The sequence below is a fragment of the Sus scrofa genome, chromosome 11, assembly GCF_000003025.6.
Source record: "Sus scrofa isolate TJ Tabasco breed Duroc chromosome 11, Sscrofa11.1, whole genome shotgun sequence".
Classification (NCBI taxonomy): Eukaryota; Metazoa; Chordata; class Mammalia; order Artiodactyla; family Suidae; genus Sus; species Sus scrofa.
Genome location: NC_010453.5, coordinates 63,464,211 through 63,485,813, shown reverse-complemented (window position 1 = coordinate 63,485,813; position 21,603 = coordinate 63,464,211). Strand labels below are relative to the sequence as shown.

The 21,603-nt window shown below is 43.9% G+C and overlaps 1 protein-coding gene across 2 annotated transcripts in view; it reads right to left on the bottom strand.

The window, feature by feature from the left end:
- The window catches only part of GPC6 (glypican 6), a 1,124,766-nt gene that overhangs the window by 75,095 nt on the left and 1,028,068 nt on the right, over window positions 1-21,603 (bottom strand). Inside the window, exon 7 of one of the 2 annotated variants that reach the window (XM_021065371.1) lies at window positions 19,625-19,654. The exons of the other annotated variant lie outside the window; for it this stretch is intronic. Within the exon in view, the coding sequence (XP_020921030.1) occupies window positions 19,625-19,654 (30 nt within the window). The remainder of the gene's footprint in view (window positions 1-19,624; window positions 19,655-21,603) is intronic. 2 annotated transcript variants of the gene reach the window in all.

Below are 21,603 nucleotides of genomic sequence, written 5' to 3'. Positions count from 1 at the left end.
TGGAAACCAGCCTGTCCGCCAGCTTGAGCCCCACTCATCCGGTTTCTGGTTCCCCTATTTTACTAATCTCCATCCTAAAAAAACACTTCATATTGTTCCTCAAGTCTGTCTGCCAACGAGAGCTGATTTATAACCCACCCGCCCAACCAAAATGTGATAGAAAAAGGAGGCAAGTTTTATTAAGTTTTTTTGGGGGAGTCCAACATCTCAGATCAAATGGATATATTAAACTCCTCGGACCATTGTCCATGGTCATTTAAATATTAACCATCAGCCCCTTAAGCACACAGGAGAGCAACCATCACCCCCCAATAAACCCACCAGGTCCCGCACCAGAGCCTACTTCCGGCATAAGAGCCTCTAAGTGCAATTTCTCCTCTGAACCTTTTTGAGGTTATGAGGGGGAGACACACACAGTGCACAGCTTTCTCCATGGTGAATATTATCATCCTTTTTTTTTTTTTTTGCTTTTTAGGGCCATATCTGTGGCATATAGAGGTTCCCAGGCTAGGGGTCGAATTGGAGCTACAGCTGCTGGCCTACACCACAGCCATAGTAACACCAGATCTGAGCCATGTCTTCGACTCTCACCACAGCTCATGGCCACGCCGCACCCTCAACCCACTGAGTGGGACCAGGGATCGAACCCTCATCCTCATGGATACTAGTTGGGTTTGTTATCGCCGAGCCGGGGTGGCAACTCCCTTATTATCCTTTTATCAGATAAGGAATTAGAGCTGTGCTTCTCTTTCTGTGATGAAACTACGTGTCACTGGGGGTCTTGCTGAAATACAGATTCTGATGCAATAGGTCAGGTGGGTGGAGAGACTTCATTTCAAACCGGCATCCAGGGGATACTGATGCTCCTGGTCTAAGACCCTCGTTTTGAAGAATAAGGACCCAGGGCAGCAGCTGGCAGCCAGGGCAACACATTGGAACCCCCTGGGGAGAGTTCCAGGCCCGGGCCAGCCCCAGCCCAGAGGAAGCATCCTCTCTGGGGAGAGGGCCAGGCTTTAGCGTTCATGCAAGATCCCCAGGTGGTTTGAACGTAGAGGCAAGACTGAGAATTGCTGACTGAGAGGCTCAGAGCCATGAATGGACTCTCCCAAGATCACGTGGGCAGTGGGCAGTGGCCAAGCATGGGTTTTTCAATGCGGAAAACTCTTTGCCTGCCTGATAATATTTGAAAATGATCCTAAGAGCTGTTACAGGGCTGGACACAGGCAGAGGACCTATGCTTTCCTGGATAACAGCAAAGATGAAGAAGGAGATGAAGAGGAAAAATGAGACGGAACTGACTCGAGCACAAGGATACCAACACCATGCGAGGGACTGGAGCTAAAGAGGCCGCACAGCACAAGCCTTTGTCCTGGTGTGAAAATCCTCTTAGGGCTCTTTCTTTCTTCATGAAAGCAACACGGCAAAGGAGCCTCTCGGAAGGCATATTTCAGTTCAGAAGCGGGCAGCATCTTCAGATCCTTTGATGAAATCTTAAGAGGCAGAATAATTACATTTGGCTTCCTTTCTGCTTCTCGGGAGGTTCAACACGTCACGTTTATGGGAATGGGCAAACTTTCTAACCCAGGGATTTCTGTCCTGAACAGGATCAAGGTAAGGGAAGAAGAAGAAGAAGAAGAAAAAAATAAAACTTGGGGGAAGTGATGGGACGACTGAAGATTTTCTGGGTCTTATGAATGTGTCCAATCCAACCCTGTGAGTATGGGGCTATTTTCAGCTGGAAAAACAGATGGAATTTCAATGACATTTATACAATAGTTCAACCCCAGGAGCTCAAGATCAGATCCATTGTCTCACTCTCTGCAGATCCTGTGGTGAAAAGGCTTCCCCTTGGTGAAGACTGTGGCTGGGTCATTTGGGACATCCTACCTCAGAGAGGAAGTGAACCTGCGAGGGGAAATTGGACAGCTCCCAGACTAAGCAAAGGGCAGGTGCGGAGGGGCCTTCGAGGTGCAGACTCACTCGTGGGAATCTTGTCCTTTTAGGTAGAGGATGTGAGGGGCCCAGGGTCCTGGGAACACTGCGAGCTCATGTGAAAGCTGCAGGGAGAACTCGGTGTTTTTGCCAAATGATTTCAGGGGCTGAAATTCAAATGTGACTTTTCCTCCACCTCTATTCTTTGGGGATTTTCTTACGGACAATTTAAATTAGTTCCTTTCCTCTGTCCCTCTGGACTCCCTTTGGACCACAGAGAAACAGGAACCAAGCCTTCAAGAACATGAGCTGGGTATTCTGAAAAAGAAAAAAAAAACTCGAGGGCTTTGGTACGTAGGAAGGGTCTCACCAGCCTTAGATCAGCTGGGCTCTTGGCGCCACGGAGCGCTTTTTCCAGAGCCCTTAAGTGTGATCTAGAACCCGCTGGTCGGTGTTCTATGGGGTCACACGTTGCACACTCACATGGAAGCTCATGATCTTGTTGCTCTAAGGGACTGTCCAACCACTGCTGTGCAAACGTCCTCACATTACAAATGAGAGGAACTGGATCACGCAGTGATGCAGGGACAAAGAAGGGACCAGGACCAGGTCTCCCGCTTTCCAGCTCAGCAGCGCCCCCTATCCCAGGCCATCCCGCATCTTGGCCTCTGGAACCTGTAATTTCATAAGCTTCTGAGGTGGGTGATCCAGGCCTGAATATTGGCAAATGCTGGTCTTGCCGGCAGGGAGAAACTTCGAGACACCAGTGACAGATCTTCCTCTGTTGGCTTTGTAGTTTATCTCCAGGAAGGGGGAAAGACAACGCGTTTGCAGTTTTCTCTCCCAGCAAAACCAGCAGGGAGGGGGGTAAAGGATGCTTGGATGGAGGAAGCAATTTTTTTTTTTTTCTTTTTTGGCCAAATCTTCAGCCTATGGAAGTTCCCAGGCCAGGGATGGTATCTGAGCTGCAGCTGTGACCTACACCACATCTGTGGCAACATCTTTCACCGGCTGTGCCATGGTGGGAACTCTGGGAGGAGTCAATTTTCAAGTTCACAGGAATGCAGTGTGGCCCTCCTTCTCACTTTCAGGAAACCTCTCAGTTTAACTCTGTCTTAAGAAAAAAGGAGGCACTGAGGCTTTTTAAGGAAAGCGAGACAAATGGGAAATGATTTGCACTTAGATTAAATTTTCTAAGATGGGATGATCACACACGACGTACATAGTAGCACACATTCTGTTAATAAAGGGTAAAAAAAAAAAATACGAAAAAATCTCTCCCCAAAGAGAGTGACCCAATCACTTTCCGATCTACATGTTCAGCCCAGGAGACCACCTGCTGTTCCTGTGACAGAGAGGCTCCTACGAAGGGGCCCAAGGTCACCGGGAAGCATCAGTTTAGCCAGAAGACCTTCCTCCCAAGGGCTTGGCATCTTCAGAATGTTTTGCTTTTGTTTGGGCTCTGACTGCAAGTAAATGAACCGTGGTATGAAAACACCTCCCCCGCCTTGTATTGGGGCCCAGAATTCCAGGAGAGAAGCCACAGCTGGGAAGCAGCCGTGGGGGGCTGTGATGGCAAAGGACAGAGTGAGTGGGGGCGAAGGAGAGAGGGCGAGTGCGTTCCCTCCAAGAAGAAAGGAAGGGGGCCCACGGCACCGGGAGGAGCCGAACATCTGCGGTGAGAGGCTCCGTAATTAATCATCTCCGCGCGATCCCAGCAGTCCCGGGCCCAATCCGCCCAGCAATTTTGCTGACACCGAGGGAAAAGACACCTCCACAAACACAGCTAGTAAAACAGTATTACAGCTACACAAACAGCCAGCGCCAGCAGAAGGCAGAGGGCCCCTCTTTTTAGAATTACACGGGGAATCACGCCCGTGGAGACGGAAACGGCACAGTGTCCCCTCCAGGCCTCGGCACACGTGAGCCTGGAGGCACACTGCCAAGATCCGCGTCTCCCCCTGATGGTGGCAGACACGGAGTGACAAGTGCGATTTTGATGTCAGCGTCCCTGGAGAGGGTCCCTGTGGACAGAACAGCAGCCGGAGCTGCAGGCCGACTGGCCTTTTCCTCCCGCATTTCTAGCGGGTCTCATAGGGGGAGTTCCTGTGGCTTCGTTGTCTTGACCCTCAGAACGCTGGTGTTTGAAGGCGGGAAAGGATCTTGCCTTTGCTTTTCCCGCCCCACCCTTTGAACGGAAAGAGGAATGTTGGAGGGGCTCACACAAGGTGCAAGGGCTGGTTCTGTGTTTTGGCTAGAAACTGTCAGCATTGAAGGCAGAATTTCTCTTGCCAGCTAATTGATTTCAGATCAGCTTGGATGAAAAGGACGGTCATGACAGCTTCATCGATGACAAGTGCACCACTCCGACCGCGCCACTGCCGGCTGGAATGGTGATCGCCAAGAAGACAAGAGATACAAACTGTGAGGATGTGGACGGAAGGGAACGGTCCGTGCACTGCTGGGGGGTACATAAACCCGGTCAGCCCCTATGGAAAATGGTACGGAGTGTCCTCAAAACACTAAATATACAGCTACCACAGGATCCAGCAATCCCGCTTCTGGGTATGCATCCAAAGAAAATGAAAACATGAGTAGTTCCCATCGTGGAGCAGTGGTTAACGAATCCGACTAGGAACCATGAGGTTGCGGGTTCGATCCCTGGCCTTGCTCAGTGGATTAAGGATCTGGTGTTGCTGTGAGCTGTGGTGTAGGTTGCAGCAGCGGCTTGGATCCCACGTTGCTGTGGCTCTGACCTAGGCCTGTGGCTACAGCTCTGATTAGACCCCTAGCCTGGGAATCTCCATATGCCGCAGGAGTGGCCCTAGAAAAGGCAAAAAGACAAAAAAAAAAAAAAAAAAAAAAAAGAAAAGAAAAGAAAATGAAAACAGGATATAAAAAAGATATCTGGACTCCTCTCCCCTTTATTGAAGCATTATTCACAATAACCAAGACATGTAAACAACCTAAGTATCTGTCAAAGGATGGATTAATGAAGATGACGGTATATGTGTGTGTGTGTATAAATATGTATGTTGCAAATGCACATAATAGAATATTATTCTGCCATGAAAAAGAAGGAAATCCTATTTACCACATTTGAGGGCAACACACTGCATGAGCTAAGTCAGAAAAAGACTACCACTTATATATAGAATCTAAAAAACTCAAATGTGTAGAAACAGAAGGTAGAATGATGGTGATCAGGGGCTGGGGGTGGAGGAACTGGGAAGATGCTGATCATAAGGTACAAACTTGCAGGAACAACACAAAGTAAACTCAAACAAAGACACAAGTGTCCTGGTGCAGGATGCTGATGTGAGGAGAAGCTCTGTACATGAGGGGGTACAGGGTGTAAGGGAACTCTTTGTACTTTCTGCTTCCTTCTACTGACCCTAAGATTTTGTCTGAAAAAAACATCCATTAAGAGAAAAAAAAAAAAAAGATCTGCTTTCTTTGTGGCAGGGAATCCAACAGGTTCAATTTTACTTTACTTTTCTTTGTGATTGTAATTTATGGGCTTTTCTATTCTAGAATACGTATGTCTTGGTGCCCCAAATTCCTGAACTTAGTGGAATAAAATAGAATTAAAAACAGGCTCACGACAACCAGGGTGACGTTATTTTAAGAGGTGCATTACTGGATGTATTACTCCAGTTGAAGCAGAGAAGCAAAGAACTATCCAAGGGAGGGAGGGAGGAAGGAAGGGGGAAGGGGATTTTCCTGTCTGATGCCTGACTGGTAGGGTTTTGCAGTTACTTCATCTCTCCGGGTTCTGACACCCCTATTGGTTAATTGAGGGTATGGGACTAGATGGGCTTTGACGTCCCTCCAATTCTCAGGACCCTTGAATGGAGAGCACACGTTTCGAGTTAGTTTTCTCTGGCAGGGATGGCGAATCCGCACCTTGGCTCCAAGCCGTCTCCACCGCCTTCCCGCATCCCCCTTGAGGAGGGTGGTGAAGAAGTTTACAGCCTCCGCCAGCTCTCTTAACAGGTTCAAGGCCTCGGGCTTCATTTGCATCTCGCTCTACTTATTTGCACAGTCTTGATTTCAGAGTTGGTGTGAACCAGCCCAAAGCCCAAGCCTACTTGGTGTTTCTGGATAAATCCCAGTCCTGTTTGCGTCACAATGACTCAAAAGGGCTGAAAAACTCCTGATCATGATTCAAGATAATGCAGTGATTTGGACCCAGAAGACAAAAATATGTAATCAGGATTTTTAACCCAAAGTCAGTCATCCTAGAGGGACTGGATACAACTCCCACAAGCATTTGAAACAATGTGCTGAAAGCCTCTTATCATCTGAAATCAAAATAGCTTTTACTCCTAATCATCAGTTCACCCCCAAATAACTCCCCTGATAATGCTATTATTGTGTAGGAAGAGCTTACGAAATCAGGACCCTGAATCCCAAATTCCCATGATGGATAGCCTTTGAGAAAATACTAGCCGTGGGATGAAAAGCAAACTTAGGAGGTGGTGGATTGAATGCTCTGGAACTTACTTAAAATAACCACCGTCCAGATCTCATGGCCCATGGCCCCAGCTTTTCACCAAGACCCCCCCCTTTTTTTGGAATGATTTTTATTTTTTCCATTATAGCTGGTGTACAGTGTTCGGTCAATTTTCTACTGTGCAGCAAAGTGACCCAGTCACACACACATACATACATTCCCCGAGACCCTTTCTTCATCTGCCTTTGAGTGAGCCTCCAGGCGTCACCATGGAATTCTGTGAAGTTGCTGGAGGCACCAGAAATAGCACTGCAAGTCAGGCATCAGACAGGAAAATTCTCTTCCCCTTCCTTCCTTCCTCTTTTCCTTCCTCCCTCCCTCTCTCCCTTCCTTGCCCCCCAACCCTGCTTCTCTCCCATCTTTCCCCCCCTTACCCAAAACATAGGATCTTATGAAAGTACTGTGGGTAACAAAGACACAAAATAGCAGGCAATCCGCGAAAATGCCTGGTCACCTCTCGTTTGACCTTTGATGGCCGTGGAAACACCACAGACACTGAGAGGATTGTAACATGAGGCTCCTGGGAAACAGAAAGCCAGCACTGGAAGTCTCTTCAAGGGAAACATCAAATAGCTCTTTCCAGTTGTTTCAAGCTTTCCCAACGAGGTGCCTTTTGAGAGACCCTTTGTCTATTATTCTAAAGTGCTCTGCAAATGTGGGACACGCTTCTTATTTACCAAACCAGGAGGGATGGTTTAAGTGGATCCCGCTTCCATCTGAAACCCTGTTACATTTTGTAAGCCAGGCAGGTGGGACAATTTGGTAGATAAAAATCAGGACAAATATAAGAAACTTGGGTCCTTATTCTGGCTCCGGTGTCACTGGGCACATCGTAATAACTCTGTTTCTCTTTTTATTTTTAAAAGGAGAATGGTCGAGAGGGTGGGAGATAAAAACTAGTCTCAGAGCACTGATCATTTTGCAGTTAAATCGCTGTCAGTAATTCGTCCTGTATTCACCTTCAAGTGAGTAAAAAAAAAAAGCTATTTCGGATGCTATTCACCTTCCGCCACCTAATTTAGGTTTTTCATGTCCTCTGCTGGTCTTTCTACCTTCCCTGGCCTGCGTGTTTTTTTTTTAAAAGCCTTTCAGTGGCAGTTCTCCGTGGGGACATGAAGCCAAGAGATGTGCAGGACTCTCAGAAAGGAGTCACCAGAACCGCCGTGTGCCCCGAGCCCCCTGTATCCATCATTCCTCTGGATTATTTTCACCCACCATGATCTGGGTGCTTCCCAAATACTTTTTTTTTTTGGTCTTTTTGCCATTTCTTGGGCCACTCCCACGGCATATGGAGGTTCCCAGGCTAGGGGTCCAATCGGAGCTGTAGCCACCGGCCTACACCACAGCCACAGCAACGCGGGGATCCGAGCCGCGTCTGCAACCTACACCACAGCTCACGGCAACGCCGGATCGTTAACCCACTGAGCAAGGGCAGGGACCGAACCCGCAACCTCATGGTTCCTAGTCGGATTCGTTAACCACTGCGCCACGACGGGAACTCCCCTGTTCTTGTTTATAATTAATAATAACAGCCACCTTTAACTCTATCGTTGTCACTGTTATTAACAATAATACTGGTGATAATTGAGCTTAACGCACATAATGGCTACATTAGTGGCTTTACGCACATTCGCTATTATCATCACGAAAACAGGATAACACAGGCACCAGTTTTTTTTCTTCTCCATTTGACAGATGAGAAAATGGTTTGATGATTGGCTCACGATCACGCAGAAATTTGAACTCTGCTCCTGCTTCTCTGAAGCCTTGGCTTTAGCATCTGTGTTACACCATGTGGACACAAAGAGGCGTTGTGCCTCGCTGGGGTGGGGCCTGCTTCTCATGGGGCTTGGAAGGCACAGGAGCAGTGAGGTAAGCCGTCTGTCATTGAAGGGTGCGGGGCTGGCTTCTTGCTCAGTCCCGCAGTCCTCGTTTGCGGGTTTTGTGAGCCCACACCCTTACTTGCTGTGCCTCTGCTTGACCCGCATCCTGCTGGGACAGTGGAGGCATGAATGACACACCGTGGGGTGCCATCAAGCCTGGCCAGCAGGCATCTATCAAGCAGGTCCTGTCTATCAGCACTAGCCCACAAGCTCCAGAATCATGGCCTGGGCAGACTTCTGAGTGTTCTGTAGAAGAACCTTCCACCTGGAGAGCTTAAAGCAGCCTGGCTCTACAATCTTCAGCAGAACTGCCATGTGGGACCAGGGCCAATGCTTGTCTGAACCTAACCCCTTAGGGGGTCTGCCCACTCGGCCAACCTATCTGTTTCTAAAAAGCGCTTTGTTCTTTTAAGAAAAAAATTGATATTAACATATTAATTTTAGTTTCTTCTTTAAAAAATTATTTTATCTGTATTTTAATTTATATTGTAGAGCCCAGAATTAAACCCACATCATACTTAAATTTATTAATTTAAATTTATATATTGTAAATTTATATTTAAATTATACTGTATTTAATTTATATTGTAAAGCCCAGAATTATCCCTCTGGTGGGTGGGGCTTTGTAAATATATAAAAAAATTTATATTGTAAAATGGGATTTATTTTTATTATTATTGCTATTAGTAATTTTTATTATTATTGCCATGTATTTTAATTGGGGTGGAAAACAGTAATCACCACTGTTTACAGTACAGTGTTCTATACAGCAAGTGATTAATGGTTCTGAGCGCTTCTATGAGGCCCGCTCCCCATGAAAGGCATTCCACTAGTGATTCCCCAGGTGTCCCAGCTCTGTTCACTCTTCTCCTCGCCCTGGTAGCCTGGGTCAGTAAGTGTATGGAGGAGCATCCTTCCAGGTCCAACAAGGAGACAAGGTGAAGGTTATGCCAGAGTTTGCCATTTTGAAGGTGAGTAGGTCTCTTACATGTGACGTCTTTTGGGTAAAATCAACCAAGACAGAAACCCAACAGCAGGCATTCTGGAGAGGTTTGTAGGCAACCCCGTGAGCTTAGGTCTTGGGGTGAAACCTTGTTTTCCTGGTGGGTGGGGTCAGCAGGCTTCGGTTTAGAAGGCTTTGGAGTTGCTGAGATGGGGCTGCTGACCTTATAGCCTGGAAATTTAGGGATGTACCCGAAACAGTACCAACATTTGAACCTGGGATTAGGGCATGGAACTGCCATATGGCCCAACAAAACAGGACTTCCTGGAATACTGATCAGAAACAGAGCTTGGAAAACTAACTGTTCCAATGCCCTGGTGTCAAATGCACGATGAATGCCTCAACAAGTCAAAGATCTCAATACAGAGCAGGTGGAGGAAGTCACTCTGTATGTTCCTATGTGTGCATATTTCTGTACATTTCTAGGGAAGTACGGAAAACTAGATCCTCTGACTCTCCAGCTAAAGTTAACTAATATTGCTACACAGAATATAGAAAACACATTTTAAAAGAATGAATGACTGGGCAAGATAGCAAGAAATCCTCAAAGACCAAAACCTAAAAGAAATAGGCACTCAGAAAATGGTGTTGAGGTTGGCTTTTGCCCTAAGGGCACTTCCCAGACCCACATGACCTGAAGATATTGGTTTTAATACATTTTCAGGGAGGAGCAAGGGTCAGAAGATTAAAGTGTAGGAATCCCCTAAGGCCATCATTCTATACCACAAAAAAACTGGAATTCCAAGGGTTAAGTCCTTAGTATGGGAGTAAAATTGAACCACCCTTCACCACAGGCCACAACGGCTTTCTATTGATTAAACTCAAAGGAATATAAGCTAATGAAATAAAAAACAGAAACAAACAAACAAAACACAAGACATATAAGGAAACAAAGCACCATGTGTAAAAAAGCCAGCAGAAATACCAGATGATATCAGAAAGCATTTCTGATGTTAGAAGTGTCAGGTGCAAAGTGTATGTTCAAAGATAGGAAAAGGTAGGATTTAGAAATGTCAATAAGGAGTAAGATACTGTTGAACACAGGACTAAGCACATTTGAAAAAGAACTAAATAAATATTAGAAATTAAAAATACAATCATTAAATCCTTAATTAGAAACTCAGTGGATGGATTTAATGGAAGATTACAGACAACAGGAAGGGGAGGTACTAACCTAAAGGTGGAGCTAAAAAAACGATTCTGGGAGTTCCTGTCATGGCTCAGCAGGTTATGAACCCGACTAGTATCCATGAGGACACGGGTTCGATCCCTGGCCTTGGCTCAGTGAGTTGGGGATTGAATTGTCATGAGCTGTGGTGTAGGTAGCAGACGAGGCTTGGATCCCACATTGCTGTGGCTGTGGTGTAAGCCAGCAGCTACAGCTCCAATTTGACCCCTAGCCTGGGAACTTCCATATGTCACGGGTGCATTAAAAAAAAAAGCCCCCCCCCAAAAGATTCTGAATGTAGAAAGTGACAAAGACAGGTGAGGAGACAAGGAGGAGGGAGGGAGAAAGTCTGATATGTCTTTTCAGTTATAGAATAAGAGTTGAGCAAGAGAGAGAGGAAATACTAGGAGAGATAATGGCTTAGAATTTTCTGGAATAATTAAAAGATTCAGAAAGCCCCATGAATCCTAAGCAAAATTAAAAAAAAAAAAGGAAAGAAATCTACACCTAGACACGACATAATAAAACTACAGAACAACAAAGACGATCTTGAAGCAGCTTGAAAGCAAATATAGATTACTTACAAAAGAAGGACTTCTCAACAGCAGCAGTGGAAACCAGGAAACAGTGAAATATAAATAGCAATGTACTCAGAGAAACTGTCCCTAGGATGATGTACTTGTGCTCATACAAATGCCTCCCAGGAATGAGACAAACAAAGACATTTTCAAATAAAACCCCCGGTAATTAAATCCTGTGGTATCTATTCCAGACCAAGAAAAGTGATTCCTGATGCGTGGTTTGATGCAAGAAGGAATGATCCCCCAAAGAAAGCAGTAAATTGTGGTTACTTCTCTCTGAAAAGTTTGTGTATAAAATCATCATCATCATCATCATCTAACATCTTATAAAATTAAAATAATCACCAGATAAAACCAAGTTATCCAATAATAACAGCACATAATTTGAAAGTTATTAGCGTTGAGGTGTTTTGAGGTCTGTGTTATAACAGAGAAGGGTAAAGATATTGATTGCTTAAACTCATACTTTAAGTTAGGACCCATGCTAAAATGTTGAGTAAGCATTAAGAGACTACTAAAAAAAAAAAAAAAAATTAGATTCCAAACACTAAAAGAAAAAAAAAAAGTGGTGGAATAGATGAGACAAATAGATATGACAAAATGAGATGGAAGAAATATACACAAATGTCTTAGTATTTCTAGTACATTTAAATGAATGAAATGGCTCAATTAAAGTACAGATATTGTGAGTCCAGACTTAAATATAAATCCAGCTATGTGATCTTTAGAAGAGGCATGTCTAAAACATAAGGGTTCACAAAGGTTGAAAACGAAGATGTAAAAAGGGTATGTGTCAGTCAAATATTAGTTTAAAAAAATCTGGCGTGACTGTGTTAATATCAGAAAGAAATAGGCTTTCGGGCAGACAATACCACTACTAGAGAGAAAGGATCACTATATAATGATGATAAGGTCAATTTGCATGGGAAATAAACTTGTAACTATAAATACAGACTCAAAACATATAAAATAAAAGTAGCACTACAAGGAGATACAGATCAACCTCCTGCATGGTGAAATGCCTCTCCCAATGATGGGTAGAGCAAGCCTAAAAACGACAAAACCCAGTAAAAACAAAAGTATCATGCTTTCAGCTACAATTTGAAAAATAACTGTAACAGATCTCTGGGTTGTTCACTTATTATTACTGGGCACAAAGAGTGTATCTTAATTCAAAACACACACACACACACACACACACACACACACACACACACACACACACACTCCTTTCTTGTCATACTGCCGTCAGTTATGCCAAGTTAGTGCCTTCAAAGAATATTCTTAAGGACTCCTTTAACCTCTAACTCGCCAAAGTCATGGAGGAAGAAATGTTTTAAAAATGAAAATGCTGTAAAGAGATTGCGTTTTACTCATTTTCCAAGAGGGTATCAAAGTTGGCAAGACGGGGCCAAGTTTCTCTCCCTTGAGCCCTCGCCATTCAGAGCCTAATGAAATATTTCTTCCTCCTTGAAGACTGCTGTATGAGGAAGGTTTGATTTTCCAGAGTAACTGGACACAGTTTTGTGAGGACATGTCTCACACTAACAGTTTTTTGGATTTTATGTGCGGAGATCAATTAAGGCAGTTTCCTGCCTTTGTGTTTTCTTCCCAGGGCTGGTCTGGTTGTGGAGTGTTTACCCCTTCTCGCAGGCACTCAAGGAGCTGCCAAGAGCCAGCAAAGGAAATGCTAGACTTTTTTCAAGAGCAGGGGTGAGTGTTCTTCACTGAAACGAATTCAGGCTGCGTTGGGGAGTTTTCTTAGGTTCAGACCCCTTAGACTAAAACTTACAAAGTCATTCTTTTTTTCCTGCCTCGTTACACTTCTATCATTTACGAATTTATATTGTACTTTTTCTTCCAGCTGAATCATAGCTCTAGGATTCTGCACATAATTCCATGCAGTAGCCAAGGGCACCCACATTCCCAAGACTGTCATTCATGACGATTGAGAAGTTTGCTGTGGCTGTGGGGCCCGTGCCGTTTCCCTGATTAACCTGTGAAAAGTGTTCCCCGTCATGGATGCTGTTCAGAAATAAACAGATATTGTAAGAGGAGGCAAGGTCAGGTTCTGGAACTTGAAGTCCTGGTGACCTTAAATGACGATGTATGAAAGGAAGAAAGAGGGAGAGCAATTTGATGTGCTCCAACTAGGCTGACCCAGAATGGAGAAGAGCAGAAACATCACTGCCTAAGCAAACATGACATCAAGTCAGACAGCAGCTGTGTGCACGGTACCCAGAATCGAAGGCTCATTTAAAAAATATGCAGTCTGGGTCTGAAAGACATCTAAATGCAGGTAATAAAAAAGTCTGCTCATTCTGTTTTCCTATTGCTCTTTTTCTCCCACTCATTGGCAACGGCTTTTACATCTTTCTTTGAAATACCACCTTGGTGGGATACTGGGGTAGGACTCTGGCTCTGGATACATTACCATTGAACCTGAAGTTTAGGTGGGAGAAATAGCCATCCTCTAAAAATCAACTTGACTCAGGGATGCTGGCTTTCTAGGGCAATGTAGACACTCCTTTTGTGACAAGGACTTAGAATTCTCCTGGGTTTCTAAAAATTATTTGATGCGGTCTTTACAGCCTGATTTAAATTAGAGCTAGCTTTGTCTGCCACCCCACCCCTGCCCCAGTGTTTTGAGCTCTTTGATTATGTTCTAGCTACTTATTCTTGGTTCCTAGGACTGTACAATATTTGTTGAAGGAATATGGATTTTTCTTTTTTCATGTAAGGTTTGTCTTAGAATTGAAGATAGTTTTAAATATTTACCAATTTAAAACTCTTGCCTTGGTCATCTCTGTGTGTGCTTGACCTTATTTCTTGTTCACAAACATGTCATGTGTCCCCGCCTTCTTGACAGTAGGCTTGGTCATGTGACCTGCTATGGCCAATGAGATGGGAACAGGGTTCTGTGCTCCGCCCAGGGTGGAGACTTCAATAGCTACCCTGACACATTCTCTCTTTCCCCTGCCGCTGTAATAGGTGAAGCTCTAGATAAGAGCTGCTCTGTCACCCTGGGTCCTGGAGTGAGGGTGATGATTTTGTGCTGCTGACTCACAGCCAACCCAACGGTGGGCACTTGGTACAAACCAGAAATAAACTTGTGTTTTTGAGAGCCATTTTGGGGATGGTTTGTAGCTGCCTCCGTGCCTGGCTTGGCCCATCCAGATCAATACAGTATTGGAAAAGCTTCTAAAGATATTACACAAAGCCAACCTCCAAAAAATTATTTCTTAGCCAGCAATACAGTGGTGCTGCTATAGCTGCTGGTTCAGTTCATTCATTTGTGGTTAACCTGTCTTTTTTTTTTTTTTTTTTTTTTTTTTAAATAGCCCGGCCAGTCTTTTAGATGCAAGAAAATACCCATGGAAGTCAGAGCCTTTGACGATAATGACCATGAATGAGCTAAAGGAATAAAATTATTGTGTATTGCAGATATGTTTCTACCTTTAACATTTATGAAGGGAAGTCAATTTTCACTCAAACAGGTTTCTTTTCATCTGGTTTTCTCTACAATGTTTATGCCCGAGGTTTATTGCTAGCAGTAAAGAGTGTCCAAGTATGTTATGGGAATAGCCAAATTCCCAATGCTTTAAAATGTATTCCATAGGCCCCAGAGTCAGTTAAAAGCTGATTGATTATACAGCAAATACATCAAAACTGGTATTTATGAAAAATCCCATTCCTTCAGCTCTATCTCTCATAAGCGTGAACATCACATCTGGGAGTTGTGGTGCAAATATCTCAGACAGCGATGAGAAAAAATGACTGCAGACTTTCCGTAAGCTGCTCAATAATTGAGTGAAAGATCTATGTCCACCGATACCGCTCACGAACACATATATTAAGTGGTATGGTTTGGGCAGTTTAGCATGGCTTGTCTATTCAGGCTTTCATAATCAAGTCACCCCAAACACCTATTACATCGCTGAATCAAGGGGACGGCGCTGGGCATGAGCATGCAGATGAACGTTTTCATCTAATCAGTTCAGAACTGACAACAATATTTTTGTTTAAGATTTGGGCAAAGACTTCTGGCTTAAGAAGGGAGAACAAGGGAGTTCCCATCGTGGCTCAGCAGTAATGAACCCAACTAGGATCCATGAGGCTGTGGGTTTGATCCCTGCAGGCTCCGGTGTTGCCATGAGCCATGGTGTAGGTCGTAGGCTAGGCTTGGATCCTTTGTGGCTGTGGCTATAGTGTAGGCTGGCAGCTACAGCTCCAATTTGACCCCTAGCCTGGGAACTTCCATATGCCTTGGGAGTGGCCCTAAAAAGCAAAAAAAAAAAAAGAAAGAAAGAAAAAGAAGGGAGAACAAGCTGTCAGATACAGCTTAGTTATCAAAGATGCTACAGATGTTTAATGCTTTCACTGTGCCTATTTGGTCAATGATGATTCATTTGTTAACATAGCTTCCACATAATCTTTATTGGTAGAATCTATCTCAGATCACAAAATCCAACTTCTAGGATGCTAATGTTTTATGAGGCTCTATACTGGACACTAATGTCTGGAGGAGGCACGGTGGGTCTAAGTGTTTGATAAGCCATGTTTCTTTGCAAATAGTAACTCTTCTCTTTTTGACGATGTTAGCACCAAGGACCTGCCATGATGGACGCTGTACATGCTAGTTAGTTTTACTAAGTGCCACACAACAGAGAAGAAGCCAATAAATACATGATTGATTGATTGAGAGGTACAGAATGCGCCGTTTTGGGTTTAGCTGAAGTCAGGTCTTCTGAAAGAAATTTTCATGTCTAAAGGGGAAAATAAGCATGTCCGCATACTCTAAAATAGACATAAAATCTGGCTAGCCATATTTTGGGTCTGAGAGTTAACATTTCATTTTTAGGACACAGAGGTCAGCAAAGCTCTTGCTTAAATGTTTCTGAGGACAAAGGAGAGTTTAACACAGAGTTGAAAATGCTTTTGTGGGTAAATCCCCCCACCCCACCAAATGCTTTGAGACCACTTACAGGTAAACCAAGCTGTCCAAAATCTCCCTCCTCCCCATTTAAAATGTGCAAGACATGGAAACAACCTAAATGTCCATTGACAGATGACTGGATTAAAAAGAGGTGGTACATGTAGAGAATGGAATACTACTCAGCCATAAAAAAGAACAAAATAATGCCATTTGCAGCATCATGGATGGAACTAGAGACTCTCATACTAAGGGAAGTAAGTCAGAAAGAGAAAGACAAATACCATATGATATCATTTATATCTGGAATCTAATATATGGCACAAATGAACCTTTCCATGGAAAAGAAACTCATGGACTTGGAGAACAGACTTGTGGTTGTCAAGGGGGAGGGGGAGGGAGTGGGATGGACTGGGAATCTGGGGTTAATAGATGCAAACTATTGAATTTGGAGTGGATGGGCAATGAGATCCTGCTGTACAGCATTGGGAACTATGTCTAGTCACTTATGATGGAGCATGATGGAGGACAGTGTGAAAAAAAGAATTTATATATGTATGTGTGACTGGGTCTCTTTGCTTTACAGCAGAAAATTGACAGAACACTGCAAACCAGCTGTAATGGAAAAAATAAAAATCATTTTAAAAAATGTGTGGCATGATTTTATGTCATTGTCAGAATCTCATGATTCTCTGAAGGTGTCTCGAAGCAGCGGAGTGGAATGGGCTTCAGCATCTCCTGGGGAGTGTGGCAGCCAATGGGGTGTGCATTTCTTTCCACCATACACAGCCCGATGCAATTAAACACAGCCTTGACCCAGCTGAAAGAAAGGTCTGTGCAGCTCCACTTTTCACTGTTCTTCCACATGCCTGAAAGAAGAGCTTCCCAAGGATGTAAAAAAATACATTCCGCTGTCCACTGGATGTGAGCTGCAAACTCCACGTAAGGGGCAGGCGTTCAGTGTAGGTTTCCAACCATGCATGTCATTGAATTAGATTTGTGCTTCCTCCGGGGCCATGGAATAAGCAGAATATCCTGGAGATAAACCATCATTTTCTATGTGTGTCTTATGACATTCCCCACGTGGGCCTCATCAACCACAAGCCACCTAATGTTACCACATGCTGCTGGTGCAGCCCAGAGAAGGCTAGAAACCGAAACTGAAGAAGTTGGGTGGTTTGGGTTTTTTGAGCCCCACCTCCAGCATTCGGAAGTTGCCTGGGCCGGGGAAGGAACCAGAGTCACAGCAGTGACCTGAGCCACAGCAGTGACAGTGCCAGATCCTTAACCACTAGACCACCAGGGAACTCCAGGTGGTTTGCTTTCAACGTTTTGTGTTTTGTATTTTCTCTCTCCTTTGAAAGCTCGCTGGATTTTGCTGCTGTTATTGCCAAGGGTTCATTGAAAATCAAACGGGGGTATCTCAGTGGGGTTTTGCAGCAAATAGATAAAGCAAGTTCAGGCAGGACCGGGCGGTTCACAATCTGAAGTGGATTGAGCAGTAGCTGTTTGTTTGCTGGGGTGAATGGGGCATAATTTATTCAGCTGCAGCAGAGGCTGAAAGCCAATCTGGCCTTGACCCATTTATCTTTAGAAAACTAATTAAAGTGCAGAATCTGGTTTACTCTTGTTATGGAGGTTTTAGTTTCTCCTATTCAGGCCAAGCAAAGTCGGAGGGTGTTTGTGCCTTGTGTGTGTGTATGCCTGTGTCCGTGTGTCTGTGTCGGGGCGGAAAATGGGAAATATCAGTTTCACCTAAAGACGGTGGCTGAGGCTCCAGATAATAAAGCAGTTTCTTAAACACAGCCTGACATCCTTTTGAAATGCAAAACAGTGGATTGAGCCGGATGCAGAATCCTTTGAGGTGACAATGAAATGCCATGGCAATTTAAAATGAACAACAGACAGTTTCCTGTATCCTTACAACTAAGACCTCCTAAATCACACCAAAATGGTCCCAAAGAGGCATGGAAGAACATTTTTACGACCAGCATTTTACTCCAAAACTGGGATTAACCATCAGGCAGGAACCGGTGCCAGAATGGGAGTTGCTTTGTCCATTTTGTTTCTGAACAGGAAGATGAAGTGCACGGCTCGATGATATTTTATAAGAACTTATATCTACACGTATTGATATTACAACAGATTTGTCACCAGTGGCCATCCCAATACATTTCAGAAACTGCATTGTGTTTTCGGAAGAACCATATCCAGGAACAAATTTCGGATCTGGGGTGTGGGGGGGTGCTATCTAAGGAAGGTTATAGCCACAAGCAGGGAGGTCCAGCATACTGGGGAGTAGGTGGGGATAACAGTATGACTTGCGCTCTTTCCAATATGATCAAAGACATCCTTCTTTTTGGAGGACACTACAAGGGTCAAAATAACCATCAGATAAGGAGATGGAACTGGCTGAGCTGCTGGAAAATCAGGAGGCACCAAGAGAACGCGTTGGAGGGGGCTGGTGCCCACTCTGTCACCTGGAGCTAGTCGAGTGGCACCAATTGGACTCAACAAATAGAACCCTGACTTGTCCCACCCACATATGTTTGCTTCTCCCACTTTCCACTTAGCACCAGGAGACCTGAAGCTCTCTGTCTTCCCTGTTCCTGCCTCAAGATCTTCCCTTCCAGAGAATTCCTGCTTCAGATTTACCTCTTAATTTTCTTTTATCCCAACTGCCCTGGGCTCAGAGAGCTGGAGGAAGGAAGAGGAATATTACTCAGAGGACATTTTCTTTTAAACAAATGCATTTTAAAGGAGGAATTTTAGATGCAGTGTTACCACTGCCTGAATTTAGGGCCAGGCAGTAGCCCCACGATGTCATAGGTGTGTTGCATGAATAGATGAGCTCATCAGATGAGTGGCATCGTATCATCTGGGGCCATGATGCTACACAGGATTCAAGTCTTTACTAAGTGGTAGTACCAGCATGGAGGGGTATTATGAAATATGGATAACTTAACTCTCTGATTATTATGGTTAATTAGGTAAAGTCAGGTCGGAGAATCTGGGTTTGCCTGTTCTCATTCCCAGTATAAACCACTTTGGAGTAAAAAAATATCCAGTGCTTTCTCCCTAAATACTCTGAAAGACATCAGTAAATTTGAGCAGGGAAAAAAAGAGTAAACAAGCCATCCCACAAACTATTTCTTACCCCCGTAAATTCTCTATGTCCCAGCTAATGGAAAAATTAGCTCCTTATGCATGAGAGCTGATGTTGGCTTGTTATTATTAGCGAGGTAATTATTCGCTCAGCACAAGAAGAAAAAAGCCAATATATTCTATCAGGGAAGAGCTAGTTTTTCAGGCAGACTACACTTAGTCTGAACATTGGGAGAGAATTTAAATCAGCCACCAAATGAGCTCGTCTTTCACAAAGCTGAGATTGAAAACCTTGCCATCGGGAAAGAATACCAAAATGGGCATTAACCATAAACACCAAGCTGAGAGGAAGCTACTAAACCCGCTGGCCACGCACAGGGTTCAATTAGCTCTCTAGACAGTTTGGAAAGAGGACGTGAAGGTGGGATTTCTCAGAAACTCTCCGGAATGACGGTACAAAGACAAATGGGGATGAGAGGAAGAAGGAGAAGACCAAAGCTTACACTATGTTGCATTGTCCTCCACACAATCCTCTGGGAAGCAAGAGGAAAACAAATGCAAAGGAAAAAGAAAGAGAGATTATTCTATACATCATAGCACAGCACAGGTAGAGCATTTAGCTTTGCGGACTGGCATTCCTTCCACCCCCGCCCCCAACTCCCGCAGAAGGACCAGTAGAAATTTGAGAGTCTGCACACACAGTACGTGAAATTGAATACTTACTGCAGATTCTTTGGTCTACCTCATTGCCAGCTTGATGAATTACCTTCCAGGTCTAGGTTTTGGTTGTTTTTTTTTTTTTTTAATCTACTTTAATAAAATATATTCCTCAAAGATGCACAATTTACAGAACATTTTTGCTCTAACGAATCAGCTGTAGTAAAATCAGGCATACTCCCTGCCCAGTTGTGTTCAGGAGCTGTATAGCCTGTTGCGTGGTAACCTTCTGAGCTGCACGACCGCTTGTTCTTTACAGAGGATGATCTGAAGCACCTTTGTAAGCTCAGATCTTAAAAATCCAACTATTTTGTGTGGATTTCTTTTTCTACTTCCGGTGAAGTTCCAGTGGCATTTTCTTTAAAGAAATCATGGTTTTACAGCACATTACTTAAGAGAATTCACAGCCTCTACATTCTAATCTCCCATAGAGTAATCTCTCCTTGAGAGCAAATAATCACCTCTGTTTTCTTTTTTAATTGAAAATCAGTAACAGTGGGCGGGGACAAGAAGGACTGCTAGGGTGGGGTTGGGGACAAGAAAGAGACACATGTTGATGGGACTAGTTTGTTAACCTAATTGGTTGATGGCATTGGTTTCTTGGACAAACCATGGCTGCTGGCAGGAAGGACTGTAGTATTCTCTGGTGAATCAGCTTTCCATCAGCCAGGGAATTTATACAAGTATATTCATTCATTATTGGATAATAAAAATAACTTTAGGGCAGTATGTCTGAAAGCTATACTGAAACGGTTTTTTACGCCCGTATTACTTTGGAGAACACACGGAATGTTTCCTAGTGATATAAAAGAATTGACCACTTCCCCATACATGTAATAGATTAAATGATGGGAGTGATATATTTTTAAATTTTTTGTCTTTTTGCTATTTCTTGGGCCGCTCCCGCGGCATATGGAGGTTCCCAGGATAGGGGTCCAATCGGAGCTGTAGCCACCGGCCTACACCACAGCCACAGCAACTCGGGATCCGAGCCGCGTCTGCAACCTACATCACAGCTCACGGCAACGCAGGATCCTTAACCTACTGAGCAAGGGCAGGGACCGAACCCGCAACCTCATGGTTCCTAGTCGGATTCGTTAACCACTGCGCCACGACAGGAACTCCTGTTTTTGATTATTTTATATAAGTTTTAGCAGCACTTTACCCAGTGTGGGATTAGGAACTCTATTTCTAAAAAAAAAACCCCATAATTTTTACCACTTCATTTTTATTTAAAAAATAGCTTTATCATAACTGATAAAATAACATTTACTGACAGATCCCAAAGGTAACGGCTACAGGTACTAATTGTAAATGGTAGTAAGACGCAAATCTCTGAGAACGTCATCATTATTTTCACTTTGGCAAAAGGGGCACGGCGATTGGGACCATCTTTTGAAGCTGTCCTCTGAAGCATTTTCTCTGCTGAAATATTGAGAGAAATGAAAGGAAATCTTTTCCAAGTATCCTTTACTGGGACACAGACATCTTATAAGTATTCAGGAAACATCTTTTCAGGGGAAAATGAAAACAGTCCTGTAAAGTGCTACTAAAACTTACATAAGATAACTGAAAACAAAACTCTCTTTTAAAAATGTATCATTTCCATCATTTAACCTCTTATTGCACGTGCAGGAACGTGGTTTATAGACCTGCTTATAAACCTTCCAAATAGGCAGTAATATATGGCAGACCCATCAGACTCTTCACCAATGCATGTATCTTGAAGATGATTTTGTCTGCCGGTTGCACAGCAGAGTGTGGC